This window comes from Canis lupus, chromosome 31 (genome assembly GCF_048164855.1).
Source record: "Canis lupus baileyi chromosome 31, mCanLup2.hap1, whole genome shotgun sequence".
In the NCBI taxonomy this organism is placed as follows: Eukaryota; Metazoa; Chordata; class Mammalia; order Carnivora; family Canidae; genus Canis; species Canis lupus.
In genome coordinates, this window is record NC_132868.1 from 18,279,561 (window position 1) to 18,304,910 (window position 25,350).

At 36.6% G+C, this 25,350-nt stretch overlaps 1 protein-coding gene across 5 annotated transcripts in view; it reads left to right on the forward strand.

Annotated features, from left to right (window-relative positions):
- The window catches only part of YEATS2 (YEATS domain containing 2), a 122,791-nt gene that overhangs the window by 53,777 nt on the left and 43,664 nt on the right, over positions 1 to 25,350 (forward strand). For all 5 annotated transcript variants that reach the window (XR_012021796.1, XM_072807586.1, XM_072807589.1 and 2 more), the window contains 6 exons: positions 6,561 to 6,672; positions 11,503 to 11,547; positions 14,115 to 14,295; positions 20,482 to 20,721; positions 22,382 to 22,540; positions 24,454 to 24,557. Coding sequence is in view for 4 of the 5 variants with exons in the window: in XM_072807586.1 (XP_072663687.1) it covers positions 6,561 to 6,672; positions 11,503 to 11,547; positions 14,115 to 14,295; positions 20,482 to 20,721; positions 22,382 to 22,540; positions 24,454 to 24,557 (841 nt within the window). In the remaining variant the exon portion in view is untranslated. The remainder of the gene's footprint in view (positions 1 to 6,560; positions 6,673 to 11,502; positions 11,548 to 14,114; positions 14,296 to 20,481; positions 20,722 to 22,381; positions 22,541 to 24,453; positions 24,558 to 25,350) is intronic.

Sequence of the window (25,350 nt, forward strand, 5' to 3'; positions counted from 1 at the left end):
TTTATCTATTAGAGAGAGAGCATGAGCAAGGGGGAGAAGGAGAAGCAGACTTCCCACTGAGCAGGGAGCCCAATGTGGGATTTGGTCCCTGAACCCTGGGAACATGACTTAGGTCAAAGGCAGATGCTTAACCTACTGAGCCACTTAGGCATCATCCACTCCTGAGTCTTAAATAAAACATGACTATTTTCCGAGAACACTTTTCTGAGAACAGCTTTCAGGTGGCAGTTATCTTTTTCCTCTCACACCATGTACCATTGGTCTAGGCATGGGGTGTGTGTATTCGTTGCATGTATTTGTGGCATCTAGACCATCTTTTCCCTGTTTCTGCCTAAAAACTGTCCACTCCTTTGGAGCATCATGATCCTCCTTGTTGCAGACATCTGCTAATTTCCCAGTTACTCCCCTCTTTCAAAAACATTTTTAGCACCTATTGTCCTAATTTCCTCTTGATGTCATTCCTAAGGACTTTGACATTGATGTAGACAGTTCACCCAGAACTGATTTCTCAGTTCATTGATTTCCTCACTTTTATAATGAGGTTATTGTGGTAGTGATGTGCTGTAGAATCTAAGCTAAGGAGAGAAGGAAATTATATAAAGAGCAGTGAGAGGTAGTGAAAATTGATGTGGGTAAGAAGTAGAATTCCCAGTGAGTCAAAAAATAGTTGGATTAGGAATGGAGCTGGAAAGATAGGAATTGATAGATGGTCAGAAAATGAAATACTTGGAAATGGGACTTTTTTATCTTCATATGGATGATAGTTGTCCCAATATCCGTTTATCAGCTGATCCATCTTTTTCTTATATTTAATACTAAGTCCCATATAAGTATGGATCCAATGCTACACTCTATTAATATTTATTTATGTACCAATATTATACTGTTTAAATTGTTTTTGCTTTATAGCATATTCTATTTGGTAAGGTATGTTCCCCTGATTATTATTATTTTAAAATTTTTTTCTTGGCCGTTCTTGGGAATACATGTTATTCCAGATTCAGCTTTCAATGCATTTAAGGCTTTCTTTCACTGTTTAAAAAATTTCCTTCATTTTCTTGACATATTTCACTGGATGGAACCTCAGTAAAGTGTTTGCTATTCTGTTTTATCCCAGAAGTAGAGGTTAACTGGTAAAGAAGTAATTTCATTTTTAGGCTCTCAGTGTTGAAAAAACCATGTCTGTGATTTGGTTTAAATCTATACCTGATTCATGAAACCTTTCACAAATACACTCCGTAGCTCATCTAGTCTCTCCTGGAATTCCACTGGTGACTTAGATTTGTTTTCTTTGCTAGTTTGTCATCTTCACTCACAGGCATGTCTGCAGATATGCTTGTGTGTACATACACACACATACAGTGTAGCTATCTTACTAAAGGTCTGTTCTTTATCCTTTAAGACATAACTTAGAGTTACTTCTTCAGGTTACTTCAGAGGTTACTAAAATAAATAAATAAATAAATCTTTTAAAAGATGCTGTATCTATAAAAATATAAATAATAAAAAGAATATATGTTTTAGTGTCTAGATCAATGAATGATCTCCTTATTTGGTTAAAAAAATAAAGCACATTGTCTTAAGAAAATATTTTATTTTATTTATTTTTAAAAATATTTATTTGAATGAAAGAGCACACACAAGTTGGTGGGGAGGGGCAGAGGGGGAAGGAGAAGCATACTCCCTGCTGAGCAGGGAGCTTGACGTGGGGCTTGATCCCAGGACTTCACATCATGACCTGAGCTGAAGGTACTTAACTGACTGAGCCACCTGGGTACCCCAAATATTTTATTGATTGATTCTTTTTTTTTTTTAAGTTTATTTATTTAAGTAATTTCTACACCCAGTGTGGGACTCAAACATATGACCCAAGATCAAGAGTCAGATGTTCCACTAACTGAGCCAGTTAGGCTCCCCAAAACATTTTATTTCATATAAATCCTGTGAATAAATGAAAATATATTAATCATATTCTTATTGATGATAAACATCTAACTTAACCAAAAAATGGGATTAAAAACTCATTACAGGGATGCCTGGGTAGCTCAGTGGTTGAGTGTCTGCCGTCAGCTCAGGTCGTGATCCTGGGGTCTTGGACTTGAGTCCCAAATCAGAGTCCCTGCAGAGAGCCTGCTTCTCCCTCTGCCTATGTCTCTGCTTCTCTCTCTGTGTGTCTCATGCATAAATTAAAAAAAAATCTTTAAAGAAACAAAAAACTGAGTACATAAAATCCTTAATACTTCGTGATTCAAACCAGTGCCTATTTTTTCAGTTATCACTCCGAGAATTGTGATTTATAAAACACTAACTTTCCTTAAGTTGCATGAGAGTACCATGAGCTGATAATTAGGATGTGTTGTAATGGTCTGAGGAAAATCCAAGGAAAAAAGTCATATTGTTGCTCCTTTTCAAATTTCTCTTTCATTGTATACATTTGGAGTCTCTTCTGTTAATAGTAAATGAACTTTGTGAAATTTATGAATTTTCACATCATTAAAATAGCCTTTGATAGTTATTTTCTGTCTGGTTCGTGCCACTCTAACAGTATTGCATAAATTGGCTGTTATGACATATTTGAGCAGTTTTCACAACTTATCACATCATGACCACTTATCTTTTCCAAGGGCTGATTCTCCCATATGTTATTAACTACAAGGGTATGATTTTTTTTTTAAAGATTTTATCTATCTATCTGTCTGTCTATCTATCTATTTATGAGAGACACAGAGAGAGGCAGAGACACAGGCAGAGGGAGAAGCAGGCTCCATGCAGGGAGCCTGACAATGGGATTTGATTCCGAGTCTCCAGAATCACACCCTGGGCTGAAGGCGGCGCTAAACCGCTGGGCCACTGGGGCTGCCCAAGGTTATGATTTTTAAATAGGATTTTAAAAGACTTCCTTGGTTGTATGCTTCTGGTGTTTAAAACTGGAGAAATAATTTGTTATGATTAACCATATTCTGCTTTTATAGCAAACATAAGGTATTTAAGTCTATTATTATACTTATTAATTTACATATATTTCTCCTTGACTAGTTTCAAAGCTTCTTGATGTTTGGGATCTTTTCTGATTTGTCTTTATATCTCCAAAATCTAGCAGTGCCTAGCATATAGTTAATGCTCATTTCACATTGAGTGAAATGATCATTTCATGTTGAATTCATGGTGTGGGCCATCCCATTAGTAGAAGGTTGTGTTTGTTTGGAAGTTTTTAATTTTATTGAGCAAAGATGTAACTTTCTTTAACTTCTAAACAATCTTGCATATGCCTTGTGACACCATATAGAGTCATTATAATCTCTTTTCATGTACCTATTATTCAGATTTTTTTTTGAAAGCAACTGTTGGGATCCCTGGGTGGCGCAGTGGTTTGGCGCCTGCCTTTGGCCCAGGGCGCGATCCTGGAGACCCGGGATCGAATCCCACGTCGGGCTCCCGGTGCATGGAGCCTGCTTCTCCCTCTGCCTGTGTCTCTGCCTCATTCTCTCTCTCTCTCTCTCTGTGACTATCACAAATAAATAAAAATTAAAAAATAAAAAATAAAAAAATAAAAAAAAAATGAAAGCAACTGTTGTGTCTCTTCCAGGCTTTAAGCCAAATACATTTGTTTTAGTTGTCACTCATGTGACTTTGTTTTGTGTTCCTTTGCCACCTAGGTTATAATCTCTGATATGTTCCAGCTTGTCTGTATTCTTCTTAAAATATTCTTCTTAGAAGTGAACTTTAAATTTCAGGTATGGTGAAACCAAGATCAGAACATTAACATGTACCCTACATTTAATTATAACTCTTTAGTTCTTTACAAGGATCTGAAGATGTTTCTTGTGTTGGATATCTAAAGTAGTTTGTTGAGTAGGGGAGACCTTTTGTAGGTGCTTTGAAACTTGGGGTTAATCTTATTTCTAGATCAAAGCAAATATGTGTTCCTCTTATACTCTGAATTTTCTTATCACAGCACATTACCTGATGAAGAGCATGGGCAGGTTCTGTTCTTATAGAAGCATTTTTTTTTACATTTGATTCCGTTGCCATGGCCGCCTTCCTAAAGGCTCTGATTGTAAACTTTGCTTTGAGGTACAAAATAGTCACTAAATGTATTCTAGGCCCAGAACTCGATACAGAGATTGCAAAAATGAATAACACATGGTTTCTTCCTTTGAGAAATTTGGTAGAATATTCTGGTCCTTGGTCTCTTGGGCTAGGTCCCCAAGAGAATGTACTCATGAGCTTATTCAAGATGTTTGTTTCATTCAGGTTGAATGTAGGAATTCTCTAGAGCTGCGCTGTCCAATAGAAATATACTGTGACCCTCATAAGTAATTTAAAACTTTGTAATGGTCACATTAGAAATGTAGTCTTATGCTGCTTTATTACAAGTAGAGTAGACTTGCTCTACCCTACATTCTGACCACATCTAGCCATACTATTGAGCATCTGGGAGGAGAGTCGTCTGGATAGTCTGGAGATCTAACACCACAGGGATGTGGATTGGCTACAAGTTAAAGCGTGGAGTGTCCTGGATCCTATTGCCTGAGTTTGATCTCAGCCCTACTACTTATTTGCTGTGTGACCTAGGGCAAGTCAGTTAGGGGAATGTTTTCTAGTTTTTTGAAGGTCATGTGGAGGAAGAATTTGTGATTGCAGAAGGCATATAGTGGAACTAACATGCTGGAGGAAGATGAAATGTTTTTATAACAGCTGTTCAGAAATATAGTAGAGAGCTTTATTAAGTAGTAAGTTTTTTGGGTCACTAGAAGTGATTGAAAGACTGGTTGGCATTTGAATTAGGTGGGTAAGGAAGGAGTTGTACCCCTTGCTGTATTTCTAGTAGAGCCATTTTCTTTAGCCCAGTATTCTGTAGTTTTTCCTTCTTGGTTATTGATACATTTCACCTTCTGTGAATTCACAGAGGAATTCTGTGAGGAATCCAGAAGTAAAAAAGTCTGGGGAAGGAAGTCCTTTTTTGTGTGAAATACATGTATCTTTTTGAAGTTTAACGTTTCCGTAGGTGATGTCTTTTGGTAAGTTCTAACCTCCTTTTTTGCTTTCAAAAATATAGTTAGGGAGAAATTTCCTGTTAAAAGCATTGTTCCTTTTTCCTGTCCTTTATGTTATCTGTCTGTCTACTCTGGCAGTAGTCCTTCCTGTTCATTCACTAGAGTTTAGCCAATGTACATAAATTGAGGAACATAGCTAATTTGCTATATCCGTTGTAAGAGAAATCCGGCATACAAACAGTATGATTGACGTATATTGCAAAATGAATTTAGGCTATCTACTTTACTGGAATTTAAATGACATGTTATCAGTAGAACTTTAATTTTTCTTCTAAAGTTCATCATGCCTCTAGGCCCCATTGCATCCTTTTTCAAATTACAGTCTCAAGTCGACCTTCTCATTTGATCCTAAGCCTGTCTTTTAATTTCTGTCTGACCTATGCCAATGTCATGGCTACCTCTCTTACTAACTCAGTGGGTGGGTGTTCAGCTAGTTTATCCCATCCAGGGCACTTTAGTTTTCTTTGCTTTCTTTTCTGTCTGGCTACTCTTGTACTCAGGGATTTTTCCTGTTGTGAGCCCCTTCTGGTAACCTCTGGCTCTTGATAATTTCAGATCTTTTAGACTCCTCTCAGGTTGTCTCCTTGGACTCTGCCCTTACTGAATTCATGTTGTCTTTTAGTTTTGCAAAAGCGTATCCTGTTGAATGTTTCTTCCTCCCTACCATCTTGGCATCTTCTTTCATTTCAATAATTCCAAGCCAGTGATTCATAATGAACATTTTCATTTTAAAGCATTCTCTCTCCCCCATTAACTTAAACCATATTGTTTTTTAGTACATGAAGTTCTCAGTTAAATTAAAAAAAAAAATTTTTTATGGAAAATTCCAGACATACTCAGAAGTAGAGTATCTTGAGCTCTTCTATACCCAACATCAATTAACAATTTGCTAGTCTTTTATCAACTTTCCTTTTTCTTCACTTCACAAATTATATTTTGACTGAAAATTCTCTAGTTCAGTTAGCATTCCTGCACATTCCTCCTCTATCCACTAAAATCGTAGTCACTGCTTAGGGAAGAGCATAAGGTGAACATATGATCTTTTAAGTCTTATTAGTGGATAATTTCAAATAAATTCTCAGTTTTAGTTTGAGCATTTGTGATTTATTCTGTTTTTGCCAGTGTGGAGGAATAAATATGAGTGTCTAGGGTAGGGAACATATACCTCATAGCTGGTGTCTATCAAGTAGCAGTTAAGGATTCTGGCTTCTAATATGTGACATCCATCATATCACCTTAGTTCCCTGCCTGTGAAAATAATATACAGTATATGCTGTAAGTGTCTTAGCTCTAAGTATTTAGTAATTGAAAGTTTAATGTAGGTTTGAGTTCAACATTTCTTTTAGCATTTTAGCAAAATTGAGCATATTGATTGAACTTCAAATGAGGAAATGTAAATGTTAGAGGTTGTGAATTTCTAATTTACCCAGTATGAGAAAACATTCCCTCTCTAGAATGAGAGCATGACTATAGCTTAATGTGTTAATATGTGCTTTTCTCTAGAGAGCCTCCTTTTCACCTGACCAGAAGAGGCTGGGGTGAGTTTCCTGTCAGAGTTCAAGTTCACTTTAAGGACAGCCAGAACAAGCGGATAGATATCATACATAATCTGAAGGTATTGTAACAAAACATTGCTCCCCCAAAATGAAGCACCTCTTTTCATCTGGTTACTTCAAGGCGTGGGTTAGGCCTTCTGAGAGAAGTGGCCAAGATTAAGAGGATTAGTCTTTTTGATTGTGTTATGCAGACTGCTACAGTACTCCTTTGGGGTTCTCTGAAGGTTGGGGAAAAGGTTGCGTTATATTAGAATGTATATTCTTTGAAAAGATGAACTGGTCAGATCAGAAGACTTGAATCTCTTATCAAAGCTCACTGTTAACTGTGTTACCTGAGACTGGGTGACTAAACTCTTTCAAAAAAGAAATCTGTTTACTTTTCTGTAAAATGAGGCAAATAATAAGCCTCATTTATTTATCTCCTAAGGATATAGATGTTTATCTTATAAGGATAAAGACAGAAGTGAACATGTTTTAGAAAATTGAAAGTACTATACAAAGTTGTAATTCTTTTGATTTATATTTTAAGAAATTCATTGGTATCCATATGATTTATTATGCAGACATTTTAAGTTTTATGAAGTGTTTTCTATACATGGGGAAAAACTACCAGTTATAGTAAGTGAAAAGCACAGAGTACAGAACTGTTATGTATAGTATGAAGTCAACTGTGATTTTTAGATAGGTGGAAAAAACAGAAAAGAAATATACCAAAATGTTGGAGGAATTGAAGTAATGATATTGTAGGCAATTTCTTGTGCCCTATTGTCTGTTTTCTTCCTTCTAATTTTCTATAATAAACATGTTTAACTTTTATAATTGAAAGATCATTTTTAAAATGTTTTCCTACTTCCTCTCTATATCGTCTCATAAGATAAATTTCTAATATTAAATTTACCCCAAAGTGCTCTTACGTTGTGATTTACCGCATTGTTTCCATTAATGGCTCAAAATTGAACTAAATGAATCTTAGTACATCTGCAGAATTCCCATTTTGCTCCCTTTGTTCTACAAATACAAGTTTTTCAACCTTAAGGCTGAAATTTGCCCTCCATTGGTGATCGACATCACTGCTTAACTTTGCGTTTAAGTTATTTTTTAGAGATTACTCTAAGACTAGATTGCTTTATGACCTCAGAGAAGAACTGGCACAAAATAAAGAATATATACACACATTGTTCAGAGTGGCAGGATATGATCCCACTTAATTAGAGGAAGGTCTAAAATACTTTGCTTTCTGTCTTATTTTAAGCACTGTACATACCATCTTCTATCACACTGGGCCCAGCCCTAATTTCTAAAATAAAAGGAATTGTTTCCATAGTTCTCATACTATTGTCCATATCACTTAAGAGTTCCTGGTGGAAGATTGAGACACAATGATTTATTTATTTAAGCAATCTCTACACCCAACATGGAGCTCAAACTCATGATCCTGAGATCAAGAACAGTAGAGCATGCTCTACTGACTGAGCCAGCCAGGTGCCTCAAGACACACTGTTTTAGAATGACAGTATTTAAACATTCTTATCAGCTTTTTTGGAAAGCTTAATTTTACTGTTTGTTATGTGTTGATTGGCCTTGAGGCTTAAACACCTGTGTTGTAATTATGTGATCTTGTTTGTACCAGAGTATTCTTTGGCCTGTTATTTCTATGTTAACTTTCAGAGCCATCTTGGATTCTTGTCTCTTTGATCCAAATATTTGTTCAGTTGCTGTTATTCTTCATCATTGTTCTTACCCTTCCCACTCTTGCTTAGGTCATTATTTCACTGTCTCCTCATTAGCTTATTTCATTCTAATCTATCTGCTTTACCGTCCATCCATTCTGCACACCATCATCTAGTTAGTAAGGAGAACCATTATGCTATTCCTCTCAGAAAAGCATTCATTGAATTCCCTTTACTCAAGTTCAGACTTCGCTGCCTACTGTTCAGGACTTTTCACATTTTGACTCAAGACATTTTCCCTGAATTATCTCCTGCTAATCCTGTACATGGATACCCCATTCCAGCCAGGTCACTTATTCGTGTCCCAGAAATGCCATGGGCCTTCTTTTCTTGCATCTTTCTTTTATGCTTTTGCCCTCCTAGAATGCCTGTTTGAATTCTTTCCATTCTTCAAGTTCAAGTTCCTGTGTACTTTTCCTGACTATTTAAGCACATAGTGACCTCTATCTAGTCTGAAATGCTGAAATACTTAACAATCTATATTTGATACTTACAATTCCATTAAATACTAAATACTCAAGTGTTAGAAGTATGTACAATTTAAAGTTCCCAGAATGTATGAAATTCCCACATCCTGCATCCTTGATCAGCCATCACCATGGAGCACAGTAATTTCCAAAACAACCCATTTATCCGTTTAGAAAATAAACTTTTGAAAGGCTCTTTCATGAAGAAACTGTGCTTTTTTTTTTTTTTTTTTTTTTTTAAACCTTGATCTTATTTGTCCTACTTTGATTTCTGGAATAACACAGGACAGGACTTTGTTTTATTTTATAAGAACCCTAAAAATGTTTAATGACCTTAGGAGAGCCTTTATGTCTCTCCTTAAGTCATCTCTAGGCGGAGCCTGTTCTTAGAAAATTCCTTGTATGCTGTGCTTTCTATTTCTAGTTCCTCTTGCCATTTTGGTAATAGTTCTATTTTATCAATGTCTCCCTTAAAGTATGGTTCCAAGAATGAAACACGTAGGCCAGTGCACATTACAGAGAGACTATTATTTCCATGCTCTGGAGAATATGAAAATGGATGTAGCCTATAATTGCCTTTTAACAGTCATACTGTTGGCTGAGGTTTAAGTATTAGAACTCTAGATCTCTTCCATGGAACTAGTATGAATTCACCCTGCTTTGTCTTTCTAAAGTTGCGAAACTAGATCCCATGACTGAGTAGTCATGTCTGTGTTGGCTGCTAAGGAATTCAGCCAGACTTGAAATCTACTTTTTTCCAAGTCCTAGAGTTTTCTGTATACTATTAGTAAATCATCTTTCCTTTTTGCCCAGCTGTATAGTTTTTCCCCTATTAATCTTACTATGTAGTGTTTATATTAATAAGTTCCACAGATCTTTTTTTAATTTTTAATGTTAGAATGCTTTATTGCTTCAAAGCAAAAATACTGCCAAATAACAAATTGTTTATGCTAAACAAGACTTTTTTGATTTTCATTTTTATTGAAATATAGTTGACATATAGTGTTATGTTAGTTACAGGTATATAGTATAATTTAATTACACATTATGCAATGCTCAACTTGATATGTGTAGTCACCATAACAAAGTTACTGTAGTATTATTGACTATTTCCTATGAGATACTTTTCATCCCTGTGACTTATTATATAACTGGCAATTTGTACCTCTTAATCACCTTCACTTACTTTGCCCAAGACCCTACCCCTGTCCTCTCTGGCATCTACCAGTTTGTTGTGTGTGTGTATAAGTCTGTTCCTGGTTTTTGTTTGTTGGTTCATTTGTTTTGTTTTTCAGATTCTACATATGAGAATTTGTCTTTCTCTGACTGAATTCACTTAGCACAACAGCCTCTAGGTCCATCCATATTGTTCAGATGGCAAGATTTCATTCTTTTTTATGGCTGAGTAATATTTGTGTGTGTGTGTGTGTGTGTGTGTGTGTGTATGTATACAGATCTTTTTTAATAAAAATGATAGAATATAAATAAAATATAGGAATAAGAAGTTAGCCTCTTTCTAAGTGTAGATTTTATTTATATTATTTTTATTCCTTTAGGTTATACTTTTTTCTTTCCTCTAAAATAAATCATCCATGATGCTAATACATTGGAAGTGATTATTAACATTGCCTATATCACTAAATTTTTCTTCCTTCTTTTCAGAAATGTTTAGTAAAATGTCTTCTTAAGTATATAATTGTGTTTTCACACTGTATATTTATTTTTATAGCCCATCTTTTTGTTTTAAAAATGATTTTATTTTATTATTTATTTATTTTTGAGAGGGAGAGAGAAAATCTTAAGCAAGCTACATATTCACTATGGAGCCCAAGTTGGGGCTTGATCTCACAACCCTGAGGTCATGACCTGAGCCAAAATCAAGAATCAGACCCTTAACTGACTGAGCCACCCAGCGGCTCCTAAAAAAAAAAAAAAAAAAGTGATTTTATTTTTTAAGTAATCTCTAAACCCAACATGGGGCTCACACGCACAACCCCGAGGTTGAGAGTCACATGCTTTCCCAACTGAGCCAGTCAGATGCCCCCATAGTTTGTCTTTTAAGATATTCTTTACATTATCTTTGTAAACATCTAAGTGGCTACGTAATACTTCAGAGTTGATGGCTCAAGATTTACTTAAGCATTCCTCTCTTGATGGACATTTTCAGTTTGTGGTTATAGATAGTGCTGTAGTATACATCTTTTTTTTTTTAATTAATTTTTTGTTTTATTTATTTACTTATGATAGTCACAGAGAGAGAGAGAGGCAGAGACACAGGCAGAGGGAGAAGCAGGCTCCATGCACCGGGAGCCCAATATGGGATTCGATCCCGGGTCTCCAGGATCGCGCCCTGGGCCAAAGGCAGGCGCCAAACCGCTGCGCCACCCAGGGATCCCAGTATACATCTTTTTGTGTAAAATTTCTTCCAGTTTTAGATTGCCCTTAGAATGTTTTTACTAATGTATAGTTTATATTAAAAGTATAATACCTATCTGTTTGATGTTTATTAATTTTACTCATTTCCTTCAATTAAGAGGGTTTTATTGAAGTGATGAATTGATAGTTTATATTACGAAAAAGTAAATTCTGTGTTATGAAGACTTGTGGTAAAAGGGTACTTAGATGAGATTGTATCCTAAGATTTATAAGTATGCCAAGTGAAACTTTGCACTCTTCTTTTGTCTTTCAATAGCTGGATAGAACTTACACTGGCTTGCAGACTCTTGGAGCAGAGACGGTAGGTTTTTTCCTATAGTACTATTTGGGAATAAGTAGAATGAAAATTGATTTTCATTCTTTCTTAGGAGAAAAAGTGAGTGCTTAATTTTTTTTAAAGTTTGCCTTCCCCTTTTTTTTTTTTTTTTTTTTAAAGATTTTTTTAATTTTTATTTATTTATGATAGTCACACAGAGAGAGAGAGAGGCAGAGACACAGGCAGAGGGAGAAGCAGGCTCCATGCACCGGGAGCCTGACGTGGGATTCGATCCCGGGTCTCCAGGATCGCGCCCTGGGCCAAAGGCAGGCGCTAAACCACTGCGCCACCCAGGGATCCCTGCCTTCCCCTTTTTAATTTGAAAAAATGATAAAATGCACTCAAAATTTAACAATTTTTAATTGTACAGTTAAGAAGTATTGAATATATTCACTTTTTTGTGCAGCTATTGCCACCATCCATCTCCAAAACTCTTTTTCATCTCGGAAAATTGAAGCAGTATCCATTTACAATAACTTCCATTCTCCTCTCCCTCAGCCCCTGGCAGCTACCCTTCTACTTTCTGTCACAATGACTTTTTGACTACTCCAGGTACCATATAAGTGGAATTATACACTGTGGGGGTTTTTTTGGTTGTCGTTGCTATATTTTACTTAGCATAATGTTCTCAAGATTCATCTATGTTGTAGCATGCATCAGAACTTCCTTCCTAAAAAAGACTGAATAATACTCCATTGTATGTATGTACCACATTTTATTTATTTACCTGTCAGTGAATACTTGAGTTGCTTGCATCTTCTGGCTGTTGTGAATAATCTTGCCAAGAACATTGATGTACAGGTATTTGAGTCTGTGCTTTCAGTTCTTTTGGGTATATACCCAAGAAAGTGGAATTGCTGGATGATATAGTAGTAAATTAGTTAGTTATTTTTATGTAATCTCTACAACCCAGCACAGGGCTCAAACCCACAACCCCAAGACCAAGAGTCACACGCTCCACCAACTAAGCCAGTCTTGTGCCCCATGGTAGTTCTGTTTTTAATTTTTGAGGGGCTGCCACACTGTTTCTATAGCAGCTGCACCATTTTACACTCCTACAAACAGTGCACAAGAGTTCCAGTTTCTCCATATCTTTGTCAACACTTAATTGTTTTCTGTTTTTTTACTAGTAGCCAAACTAATGAGCATGAGGTGGTATTTCATTGTGGTTTTGGTTTGCATTTCCTTAATGATAACTGGTGTTTAGTATCTTTTCATGTGTTTATTGGCTATTTGTGATTCATCTTTGGAGAAATGTCTAGTCAGATCCTTTGCCCATGTGTGAATCATGCGTTTGGTTTTTTGTTGTTGAGTTTTAGGAGTTCTCTTTATATTCCTGACATTCATATCTTATCAGATCATTCTGTGGGTTGCCTTTTCACTCTGCTCATTGTGTCCTTTGATGTACAGAAGTTTTTAATTTTGATGTCCCATTTATGTATTTTTTCTTTGGTTGCCTGTGCTTTTTGTGTCACATCCAAAAAATCATTGTCAAATTCATTGCCATGAAGCTTTGCCCTATATTTCCTTCTAAGAGTTTTATTGTGTTAGCTCTTCTGTTTGGGTCTTTGATCCATTTTGAGTTAATTTTTGTAAATGGTGTGAGGTAAAGGTCCACCTTCATTCTAATGCATATGGATACCCAGTTTTCCCAGTACCAGTTGTTGAAAAGACTTTTTCCCAATGATCTTGGCACTCTTGTCAACAATAATTTGACCACCTGTACGAGGGGGGCATTTTATTCTAGTGGTCTCTATATTTTCTCAATGCCAGTACCACACTGTTTTGATTACTATAGTTTTGTAAAAAGTTTTGAAGTCAGGAAATGAGACCTTCAGCTTTGTTTTCCTTTCCCATATACCTCCTCCCAGCTTTTTTTTTTTTTTGTATTCATGATATATCAGCAGTAGTTATTATAGTTAGAGTTAACAAGTTAAAGCTTATTCTGTTTAGGGAAATATGCTGTGTTGTATCAAAAGATATTTATTGAACATATACCACATATTAGATTCTGGTCCTGGTACTGGGGATACAGAGGTGAATAAGATAACTACTGCTTTTAAGGACTTATATTCTTGGTTGTGTTGAAAATGGGGAGAAGGTATATAGTAAATAAAAGCAAATGAGATAGTTTCACTTAAAATAAGTGCTATAAAGAAAAGAGTAGCTAGAGGACAAAAGGGTTGTTGCTTTAGCTAGATTGGTTAGAGAAGGTGTCTCTGAGAAGGTGACATTTGATTGAGACCTAATGATGACAAAGAGGTAGTCATGGAAAGATTTGGGTAAGAGTGGGAAAGAATGTTCTAAGACATAGAAACAGCAAATGGAAAGGCCCCAATTATATGATTGGTTTCACTCAGTTATCTGTCTGTGAAACCAAACTAGATTACATTCTGGGTTAAGTCCTTTAGTTCTTAGATTGAAATTGCTTTTGAAGTATGATTAGAAATTATTTGTCACATCTCTTAGAGAACCATGTTCTTGGACAGGTTTGGGGGTTTCTGAGACATTGATGATGGATTCATGAGCCCGATTGTTGCCTGATTGTGTAGGTAGTGGATGTTGAGCTCCACCGACATTCTCTTGGAGAAGATTCCATTTATCCTCAGTCCTCCGAGTCAGACATCTCTGATGCCCCACCATCTTTGCCTTTGACCATTCCAGCCCCAGTGAAAGCTTCCTCACCGATAAAGCAGTCACATGAGCCAGTACCTGATACATGTGTGGAGAAAGGTAATATATTTTTCCTTGTATGGAAATGAATTTTTCCTTGTACAGAGGAGTCACTTTCTGGGGCATTCCTTTCTCTCATTTGCATAAATACCTTGAACTGCTGCCTATAGAGATTTAAGAATGTATGGAAAATAAATTTTCCATAAGTAGACATGCTGCATCTACTATATAGTCCAGATATGAAAATAGCCAAATTTTTTTCTTCTTAGAAGTTTCTTTCATGAAGTTCTTCTGACATTTTATAGAACATTAAACTCACAAAAAGGCATTAAATGCTTATTTTTTTATGATTGTAATGGTTTCTTCTAATATGTTACAGGAAGACTTTTTGGTTTGGTTCTTAATTGTGTGAACAAGAAACTGAATACTAAGTATCTAAGCTTATTTAAAATATAACATAACAGGGCGCCTGGGTGACTCAGTTGGTTAAATGTCTGCCTTCGGCTCAGGTAATGATCCCAGAGTCCTGGGATCGAGCCCTGTATCAGGCTCCCTGCTCAGTGGGGAATCTGCTTCTCCCTGTTCCTCTGCTTTTCCACCACTCTCCCAGGCTTGTGCTCCTCTCTCCCTCTCTTGGTCATTCTCTCTCTCAAATAAATGATAAAGTCTTTAAAAATAAAATATAATGGACACCACAGAAATACAAAGGATTATGAGAATACTATGAAAAATTATATGCCAACATATTGGACAACCTAGACAAAATGGATAAATTCCTAAAAAAACATATACCCTCCCAAAACTGAATCAGGAAGCCGTGCCAAATTTGAACAGACCAATTACCATCAATGAAATTGAATCAGTACAAAAAATTCCTGGGGTCCCTGAATAGCTCAGTTGGTTGAGCATCCGACTTGATTTCAGCTCAGGTTGTGAGCTCATGGTCGTGACATCAAGCCCGGTATTGGGCTCTGCACTCAGCAGGGAGTCTGCTTGAGATTTTCTCTCCTTCTGTCCTTCCCCCTACTTGCATGCATGTACACACATACTCTCTTTCTTTCTCAAAACAAACAAACAAACAAACCAAACACAACACACCTCTCAACAGAAGTCCAGAACTAGATGGTTTCACAGGTGAATTCTACCAAACATTTAAAGAAGAGTTAATACCTATTCTTTTCAAATTATTCTAAAAAACAGAAGAGAAAGGAAAGCTTCCTAATTCATTCTGTGAGGCCAGCATTACTCTGATACTGAAACCAGATAGACACTACAAAAAAAGAGAACTATAGGCCAATATCTCTGATGAACATAGATGGAAAAAATCCTCAACAAAATAGCTAACTGAATCCAATAGCAAATTTAAAAAATCATTTGCTATGATCAAATGGGATTTATTCCTGGGATGCAAGCATGGTTCAGTATTCCCAAATCGATCAAGATGATATATCACATTAATAAGAGAAAAGATTGAAAGCTATTTCAATAGATGCAGGAAAAGCATTTCACAAAGTACACCATTCCTGGTAAAAACCTTTAACAAAGTAAGTTTAAAGGAACATACCTTGACCTAATAAAGGCTGTATATGAAAACTCACAACTAACGTCATACTCCATTCTCTCAAGGTTAGGAACAAGACAGGGATGTCTATTTTCACTGCTTTTATTCAACGTAGTACTGGAAGCCAGAGCCATAGCAATTAGACAAGAAAAAGAAATAAAAGGTATCCACATTGGTAAGGAAGAAGTAAAACTGTCACTATTTGCAGATGACATGATACTCTGTATAGAAAACCCTAGAGACTCCACCAAGAAACTACTAGAATTGATAAATGAATTCAGTAAGGTCACAGGATACAAAATCAATGTACAGAAATCTGTTGCATTTCTATACAGTAATAAATAAACAGCAGAAAGAGAAATAATCACATTTATTATAATTGTACCAAAAAGAATAAAATACCTGGGAGTAAACTTAATCAAGGAAGTGAAAGATTTATACTCTGAAAACTATAAAACATTGATGAAAGAAATTGAAGGTGACACAAACAAATGGGAAGGTATTCCATACTCAGAGATTGGAAGAACAAATATTTGTTAACCTGTCCAGACTACTCATAGCAATCTTAGATTTAATGTAATCCCTGTCAAGATACCAACAGCATTTTTCACAGAATGAGAACAGACAGTTGTAAAATTTGTATGGAACCACAAAAGATCCTGAGGGGCACCCGAGTGGTGCAGTTGGTTGAGCCTCTGACTCTTGGTTTTGGCTCGGGTCATGGTCTCAGGGTCATGAGATTGAGCCCTGCATTGGGCTCCCCACTCAACAGAGTCGGCTTGGGATTCTCTCTTCCTCTCCTTCTGTCCTTCCTTCTTGTGCTTTCTCTCTTTCTAAAATAAATAAGATCAATCTTGGTTTGTTTGTTTGTTTTTAATGATTTTATTTATTTATTTTTTCTAAAGATTCATTCATTCATTCATTCATTCATTCATTCATTTATTTATGATAAACATGGAGAGAGAAGCAGAGACACAGGCAGAGGGAGAAGCAGGCTCCATTCCGGGAGCCCGACGTGGGACTCGATCCCGGGACTCCAGGATCGCGCCCTGGGCCAAAGGCAGGCGCTAAACCACTGAGCCACCCAGGGATCCCCTGATTTTATTTATTTTAGGGAGAGAGACCGTGTGTGAGCAGGGGGCTGGAGGGAGAAAGAGAGCAAGAATCTCATGCAGATTCCTCAGTGAGTGCAGAGTCCAGTGCAGGGCTTGATTCCATGACCTTGAAATCATGACCTGAGCTGAAATCAAGAGGTTTTTTTTTTGTTTTTGTTTTTTTTAAATTTTATTTATTTATTCATGAAAGACATGGAGAGAGAGGCAGAGACACAGGCAGAGGGAGAAGCAGACTCCATGCAGGGAACCTGATGTGGGACTCGATCCGGGGTCTCCAGGATCAGGCCCTGGGCCAAAGGCAGGCGCCAAACCGCTGAGCCACCCAGGGATCCCTGAAATCAAGAGTTGAACGCTTAACTGGGTGAGCCATCCAGGCGCCCAATAAATAAGACATATCTTAAAGGGAGAAAAAAAAAAAAAAAAACAAAACTAAATAGCCAAAGAAGTCTTGAAAAAGAAAAAACTGGAGATATCAAAATTCCAGATTTCAAGATAATACAAAGCTATAGTAATCAAAACAGTATGCTGTGGTATTGACACAGAAAAAGACATGTAGATCAGTGGAACAGAATAGAAGACCCAGAAATAAACCCATGCTTATATGGTCACTTAATCTTCAACAAAGGAGGAGAGAATATGCAATGGGAAAAAGTCTTTTCAACAAATGGTTTTGGGAAAATTGAACAGCAGCATGCAAAAGTATGAAACTGGGCCATTTTGTTATACCATACACAAAAATAAACTCAAGATGGGTTAAAGATCTAAACGTGAAACCTGAAACCATAAAAATTTTAGTAGAGATTCTAGGCAATAATTTCTGTGACATCAACAGTAGTTGATCTACTAGAAAAGTAACACTTTTCTAGATACATCTCCCAAGGTAAGGGAAACAAATATCAACTACTGGGACTACATCAAAATAAAAAGCTTCGGCACAGCAAAAGAAAAAATCAACAAAACTAAAAGAGTCTGTTGGATGGGGGAAGATATGACATACCTAAAATATATGAAGAACTTTTTTTTTTTTAAGATTTTATTTATTTACTCATGAGAGACACACAGAGAGAGGTAGCAGAGACATAGGCAGGGAGCCCGATGTGGGACTCGATCCGGGGTCCCCAGGATCACGCCCTGGGCTGAAGGCAGCGCTAAACTGCTGAGCCACCTGGGCTGCCCATATGAAGAACTTCTATAACTCAACACCAAAAAACAAATAATCCAATTAAAAATATAGGCAGAAGACATGAACAGACATTTCTCAAAGAAGACATACTGATGGTCAACACACATGAAAAGATGCACAACATAACCCATCATCAGGGAAATGCAAATCAAAACCTGCAAATGAGATGCCACCTCACACCTATCAGAATGACTAAAATAAAAAACATAGGAAAGAGCTGGTGTTGATGAGGATGTGGAGAAAAGGGAACCCTTGTACACGTGGGTGGAAATGCAAACTGGTGCAGCCACTGTGGAACACAGTGTATGGGTTCCTCAAAAAATTAAAAATAGAAGTACTATATGTGTGATACAATAATTCCACTACTGGGTATTTACCCAAAGAATACAGAAACATGAATTCAAAAAGATACACGCACCCTTATGTTTATTGCAGCATTATTTACAATAGCCAGATTATGGAAGCAGCCCAAGTGTCTATCGATAGATAGATGAATGGATAAAGAAGAGGTTATATGTATATATGTATACACACATATACAATGGAGTATTACTAAGCCACAGGAAGAATGAATCTTGTTTGCAAATCTTATTTGCAGCAACATGGATGGATCTAGAGAGTATAATTCTAAGTGAAATAAGTCAGAAAAAGACATACCATATGATATTACTCATGTAGAGTTTATGAAACAAACTAACAAAAAAAAAAAAAAAAAGATTACCCAGAAAACAGATTCTTAATTATAGAGAATAAATTGATCATCCCCAAAGTGGAGGTGGGCAAGGGAATGGGTGAAATAGATGAAAGGGATTAAGAATACACTTGTGATGAGCATTGAGTAATGTATAAAGTTGTTAAATCACTATATACACCAGAAACTAATATAACACTATATGTTGACTGTCTTGGAGTTAAAAATACAATATAAGGGGCGCCTGGGTCGTTCAGTCCGTTAAGCATCAGACTCTAACTCAGCTCATGTCTTGATCTCAGGGTCCCGGGATCAAGCCCTTCATTGGGCTCCACATTAAGCATGGAACCTACTTTAAAAAATAAGATTAATCATTGGGATGTCTGGGTGGCTCATTTGGTTAGGCATTCCTATCTTGAATTTGACTCAGGTCATGATCTCAGGGTCCTGGGATCAAACCCTTTATCAGGCTCCGTGTTCAGCGGAGAGTCTCTTTGAGATTCTCTCTCTCCCTCTCCTCCTGCCCCTTTCCCCCATAAATAAATATACTTTTTTTTTAAATACACCTTAAAAAAATTAATCAACAAAGCTATTTCAACTATGACATTTTTTCATTTTATTCACGAGAGACATAGAGAGAGAGGCAGAGACATAGGCAGAGGGAGAAGCAGGCTCCCTGCAAGGAGCCTGATGCGGGACTTGATCCCAGAGCCTGGGATCACAACCGGAGCCAAAGGCAGACGTTCAACCACTGAGCCACCCAGGTGCCCCATAAAACTAGTTCTAAATGGTATCAGTTTAATTTCTAAACCTTCATTTTATTTTTATTTTTATTTCTATTTTTTTAAGAGAGTGGAGGGAGGGGTACAGGAGGAAAGAGAGAATCTCAAGCAGACTTCATGCTTATTGTAGAGCCTGACACATGGCTCAGTCTCACAAGCCTGCATGACTTGAGCTGAAGTCAAGAGTCAGACACTTAACCAACTTCACCATCCAGGTGCCCTTCTAACCCTACATTTTAATGTGATGTTAATATTTTGGTCCTTTTATAAATCTCAACTCTTATTTCTCTTTAAATTTCAGTTGCATCTTCATGGGCATTTTAATAAAATAGGACATTATTAGATTAAGTGAATGCTTTTGAGTTTTCTTCTTTTCTAATTTAAACATTTTTCAATTCAGAACATAATGAACGGGGGCAGCCCAGGTGGCTCAGCAGTTTAGCGCCACCTTCAGCCCAGGATGTGATCCTGGAGCCTCGGGATCGAGTCCCACATCAGGCTCCCTGCATGGAGCCTGTTTCTCTCCCTCTGCCTGTGTCTCTGCCTCTCTCTCTCTCTCTGTATGTGTCTCTCATGAATAAATAAATAAAATCTTTGAGAAAAAAAAAGCAACATAATAAACATGTGCTTTTTATATTGTACGTACTTAATAGTTAATGTTTTCTATTTTTTTTCTAATTTTTGAAAAAAACATTTTAATAAGATGATTCTAAACATGATCATTTACATTTCACCCAAATATATGTAAAGGGTTTATAAGTATTGTGAGCTGTATGTATTTTACCGGGAAGTGTTTTAAATGGTTGTTGAAGTGGTAAGGGGTTTTTATCATTTCATTCTTTTCCCACAGTGGTAAGGTTTTATTATTTCTAAGTGATTCATGACTTATCATTTGCCTGTTTCATTTCAAATAGGCTTCCCAGCCAACACTGAAGCTGAGAGACACACTACATTTTATTCTTTGCCATCTTCATTGGAACGAACACCCACCAAAATGACAGCATCCCAGAAAGTTACCTTTTGTTCTCATGGCAATTCAGCTTTTCAGCCAATTGCATCAAGCTGCAAAATTGTGCCTCAAAGTCAGGTTCCTAATCCTGAGTCACCTGGAAAATCCTTCCAACCCATCACCATGAGTTGCAAGATTGTTTCAGGTATAAGATGATGTGTGTCAAGTTGAAGTGTATAAAAATTGTAATAACCAAAGAAAGTATTGTGGCTTTTTTAAAAAGTTCTTTTAAGGGCAGCCCTAGTGGCGCAGTGGTTTAGCGCCGCCTTCGGCCCGGGGTGTTATCCTGGAGACCTGGGGATCAAGTCCCACATCAGGCTCCCTGCATGGCGCCTGCTTCTCCCTCTGCCTGTGTCTCTGCCTCTCTCTCCCCCTGTGTCTATCATGAATAAATAAATAAATAAAATCTTTAAAAAATAAAAAATAAAAAAATAAGTTCTTTTAAGTAAGGTTTTTGTTTAATAAGTGAGTTAATCAGTACTGATTAGCAAAGTTATCAACAAAGGAAAAACAAAAGTCATTTCATATGAAAACAATTTTTGAATAGGAAAGAAGTGAAATTCAAAGCAGTCAGGTTTTCACCTCAAGGATTGCTGGAAGGTAAAATGTTTACTAGGATGTATGGTTGAAGCTAAGGTAGGAATTAAGTTTTTGAGTTATATATGGAAACTAGAATGACTAATAAGAACAGTTTAAAGGCCTTTTGGTGTGAAGTTAAAGCTTCAAAGGTGGGAATTGGTTTGGAATTGAATTTTCTTTTATACTAATCACACTAGAAAATTACTCATTCCTATTACCGGTAGGAAATTCTGAGCCTTCACATTGACTGAGATTGGATTATCTACTGTCTCATGACAGTTTCACATTTATGTTAGGTAGACTTCTGATGGGATTATGCTTGATGGTTTAGGTTGTACCACTTGAGAAAAGGCAGGAAAGAGTCAGTAGAAATATCTAGGCATTGGAAATCTTCTATATATGAAGGGGGTAGAAAAGGAGTCCTCCGTGCTAAAAATAGACAAGCAAAAATATAATCCAAGTCTTCAAAATTGATGAAAGGTGAGAAACATGTAATTTTACCTCCCAGTTAGAAGCATTTTGGAACTTATTGCTTCATACGAGAAATAGACTGACCATACAAGTTGGTCTGAAGTTTAGAGAAATTTATGGAAGATAGATTTGATTGATAAAAAACCATTGGGATGTTGACTGATATAGGGGTAACATTTGAGAGTGTTCTCGGGAATAGGAATCTCTGGATCGTAGCTGTGATTTAGTATTGACAGACTTGTTTTGGGTGGGTGAAATTCATGTTTTCCTATAGGAAAGTAATTGTAAATCAAGACTCCCGGTTTGTAAGCCTTGCTGTTCACGTAACGAATTTCCTGTAATTTTAGTGTCTTTGACTAACCATTATTATAACAGTTTTCCCAAGTTATTAAGAGTGGTTAGGGATTCAGGAGTTCCACGCTGTTATGTGAAGCTCTGCTTTTTGAATTTAATGTGGATGGTTGTGTTGGGGGGAATTTTGTTAAGGTATAGATTTGTATTTAGTAGGTCTGGAGTAGCACCTCACAATATGTTTCTCAAAAGCTCCCTATTGATGCTGATGTAAGGTATAGAGAGGGAAACACACTAATCCCCAACTCAGCCAACAGCTACTGTTTGATCAGTACCTGAAACATACTGTACCATTCTCTCTTTTCCCAGTTTGTCACCTTTGTTCTCTGTTCAGCATTTCCTTAGATGGGTTGAGTATATCTTTTTTGTTTAGTTTATTTTGTTTCTCTTTTTTATTAATAAAGGTTCCCCCATATCAACTCCAAGTCCATCACCGCTGCCTCGAACCCCAACTTCCACTCCAGTCCATGTGAAACAAAGCACTGCCAGCTCTGTCATTAATAATCCTTATGTTATCCTGGATAAACCAGGGCAGGTTATTGGAGCTACCACTCCCACTACAGGTATGCCTTTTATCAATATTTCTGCATCCAAAAGATTTGAACTTTTGTGAGATGAAATCTTAGTAGGACTTATGTAGCCATATAATGGGAGAATGAAATCTTCCATTTGATTCAAGAAAGGACATCTAGAACAGTAAATCCAGTGGTATTTCTCTGAGGGAAGATGTACTTTATGTAAAATTTATACTTTTTAGGAATTTAGGAATTTACTTCAGTTTTCTTTTTAATTTCTAAAGACTAAAAGTGAACCATAATTAATTTTCTTTAAAAAAAAAAAAACAAACCCAAAACTTAATTTTGTTTTCATTTGGAAGACATTCTCTTTGGGCTTACAAGCAGTGTGGTTATTTTCCACATTTAAGCTTCAGAAACGAATACCTTTGTGGGCCACGTATGTTTCTTACCAAATAAAAAAATTATCTTTACTTTTCTGTGAATAAGTAAATTTTGTGTGTGGGAGGGAAATTGAACTCTGCAGTTATAAAAAGGGACCTCTGATAAGAATAAGAACTGGATTTATTGTGTCTGTTGTCATAATTTCCAATAACTACAGAGTGCTTTTTACAGTTTTTCCAAGATTTTTGCTAACATTATTTTATGTATTCGCTTCAGTTAAATTATGGGAACATGTGCTTCTAAGTGCAAACTTTCTGTAGCTTTCACTTTTAATTAAGAGAAATAGTGAAAAGAGAAGTAACTATAAGGTAATGAGACTGATTTAAAAATTTTTATTTTTATTTTATTTTATTTTTTTTGATTTAAAAATTTTTAAACATATTGATTTTAACACATGACTGTATGTTGGATCTTTCCAAGTAGTTTTTTTTTGGAAAAGTTAGGTCCTTTAACAGTGATTAGAATTATGGAAGTCCTTTCAAAAATGTTGTTTTCAGAAATTACTTAATAGCCTTTTGATTATATTTAGGGATATCAAATAGGTATCCTTTGAGGATGTTTAGTTTTAGGAATTAGCCAAAGTCTTTGCAGGCAAGTTTGATAAATGGAGCAGGTGATCAGATACCATTTTTGGTCTTGCCTTATTTTTGACTATGGATAATGGGACTTTTTTTTTCTTTTAAGATTTTATTTATTTGAAAGAGAGCACAAGCAGAGGGTGCAACAGAGGGAGAGCAGGCTCCCCACTGAACAGAGAGCCTGACTTGGGGCTCAGTCCAGGATCATGGTCTGAGCCAAAAGCAGATGCTTAACCAACTGCCGCCCAAGTGCCCCATAGATGATGGGACTTGTTTTTATCAGACCCTAAAGGCAGTTGTACAGATGGCGTATAAACTGCTTAATGTCAGCTGCACTTTGGAATAGGTATAATCTCCTAGTGAGGAGGCTTTGAAGAAGCTAGCTTTCGTTCAGATTCATACATTTGGTACATTGTTACATAACCAATATCCTTGCATATCCTACCTGTATACAGGTAGTAGAGTATGTTATGTCTAATAATTCACTTTTCTACATGTCCTTACTTGTCTATTTTTAAGTTAATGAAGTGGCTAATTTCATGGGAGGAACCCTTAAGTATTTTTTCTGTAATAATTTCATAATTTCATAGTTGTGAGTTTTCGACCCTTACAAATGAAAAATAGTGGGAGGGGCAGCCCCAGTGGCACAGCGGTTTAGCGCCGCCTGCAACCCGGAGCGAGATCCTGAAGACCAGGGATCGAGTCCTGCGTCGGGCTCCTGTGTGGAGCCTGCTTCTCCCTCCTCCTGTGTCTCTGCCTCTCTCTCTCTCTCTCTCTCTCTCTCTCTCTATGTCTATCATAAATAAATAAATCTTTAAAAAGAAAAAAGAAAAAGATGAAAAATAGTGGGAAAAGGGGGAGGGTGGTGGAAAATGTTTTAAACTTCCATTTTGTACATTTTACTTTGTACTTTATTTTAAAATCTGCCTTGCTTATCAGGAAGTCCTACAAACAAGCTCTCTACTGCCTCCCAGGCCTCCCAAGGAACAGGTTCCCCTATTCCTAAAATTCATGGAAGTAGTTTTGTAACATCTACTGTCAAGGTAACACTCTTACTGCATTATTGCACTTTTCTAGTTTATAAAGACAATAAGTTTAAGGTCAGCAAGAATTTGTTGGTCGATAATGCAAATTTCATTAAGTAGAATCTTCAAACTAATAAGTATCTTGAAGATCATTTATTCCAGACTCTCCTACCTTCCTCTTGGTCTTTTCCTAGTGTGAAAAATGTTCCTCAACACTTTTATTAGTTGGACGGTCAGTATGTATTTGAAAACTTACTCTGATGAGGAGGCAGCTATTTTTAGGAGTGGTCAGCTTTGTTACAGATTTTTCCTTATAAAAATATTCATCTGGCAGTATGCTATTTTTCTTCTTATGTTTGTCCAGTAAAGAGTAATTGTGTATTTTTTCTATACGTCAGCCATGTAGTTACCTGAAAATAATTTTTATCATTTCACAATTTATCTTTTTTTTTTCCCCTCAGGGTAAAGAAGCCTTTAAAATTAGAACTTCAAATATGATCTGACTTGTTCAGCTAATAGATACCTAGATACCTAGAGTGCTGGGTATCTGCTCACTGTTTGGTTCAAGTATATACTGAAACACTCGAACCTGTTTATTTATTTAGTGATTAGGCTCTAGGGATAGAAAAGAAAGAAAATACAGTGCCAGGCCTTAAGTGTCTTACCATCAGGCAGGGGACTAGACATGTAAATCAATGAGTCAACCAAATATTAGAGGCATATCATAGGAGACTTCCCAGCATACACTGGGGCACAGGTGAATAGGTTCTTGCCAGTTTATAGCCTTTTCTTGCATTTGGTTTCTGAAACA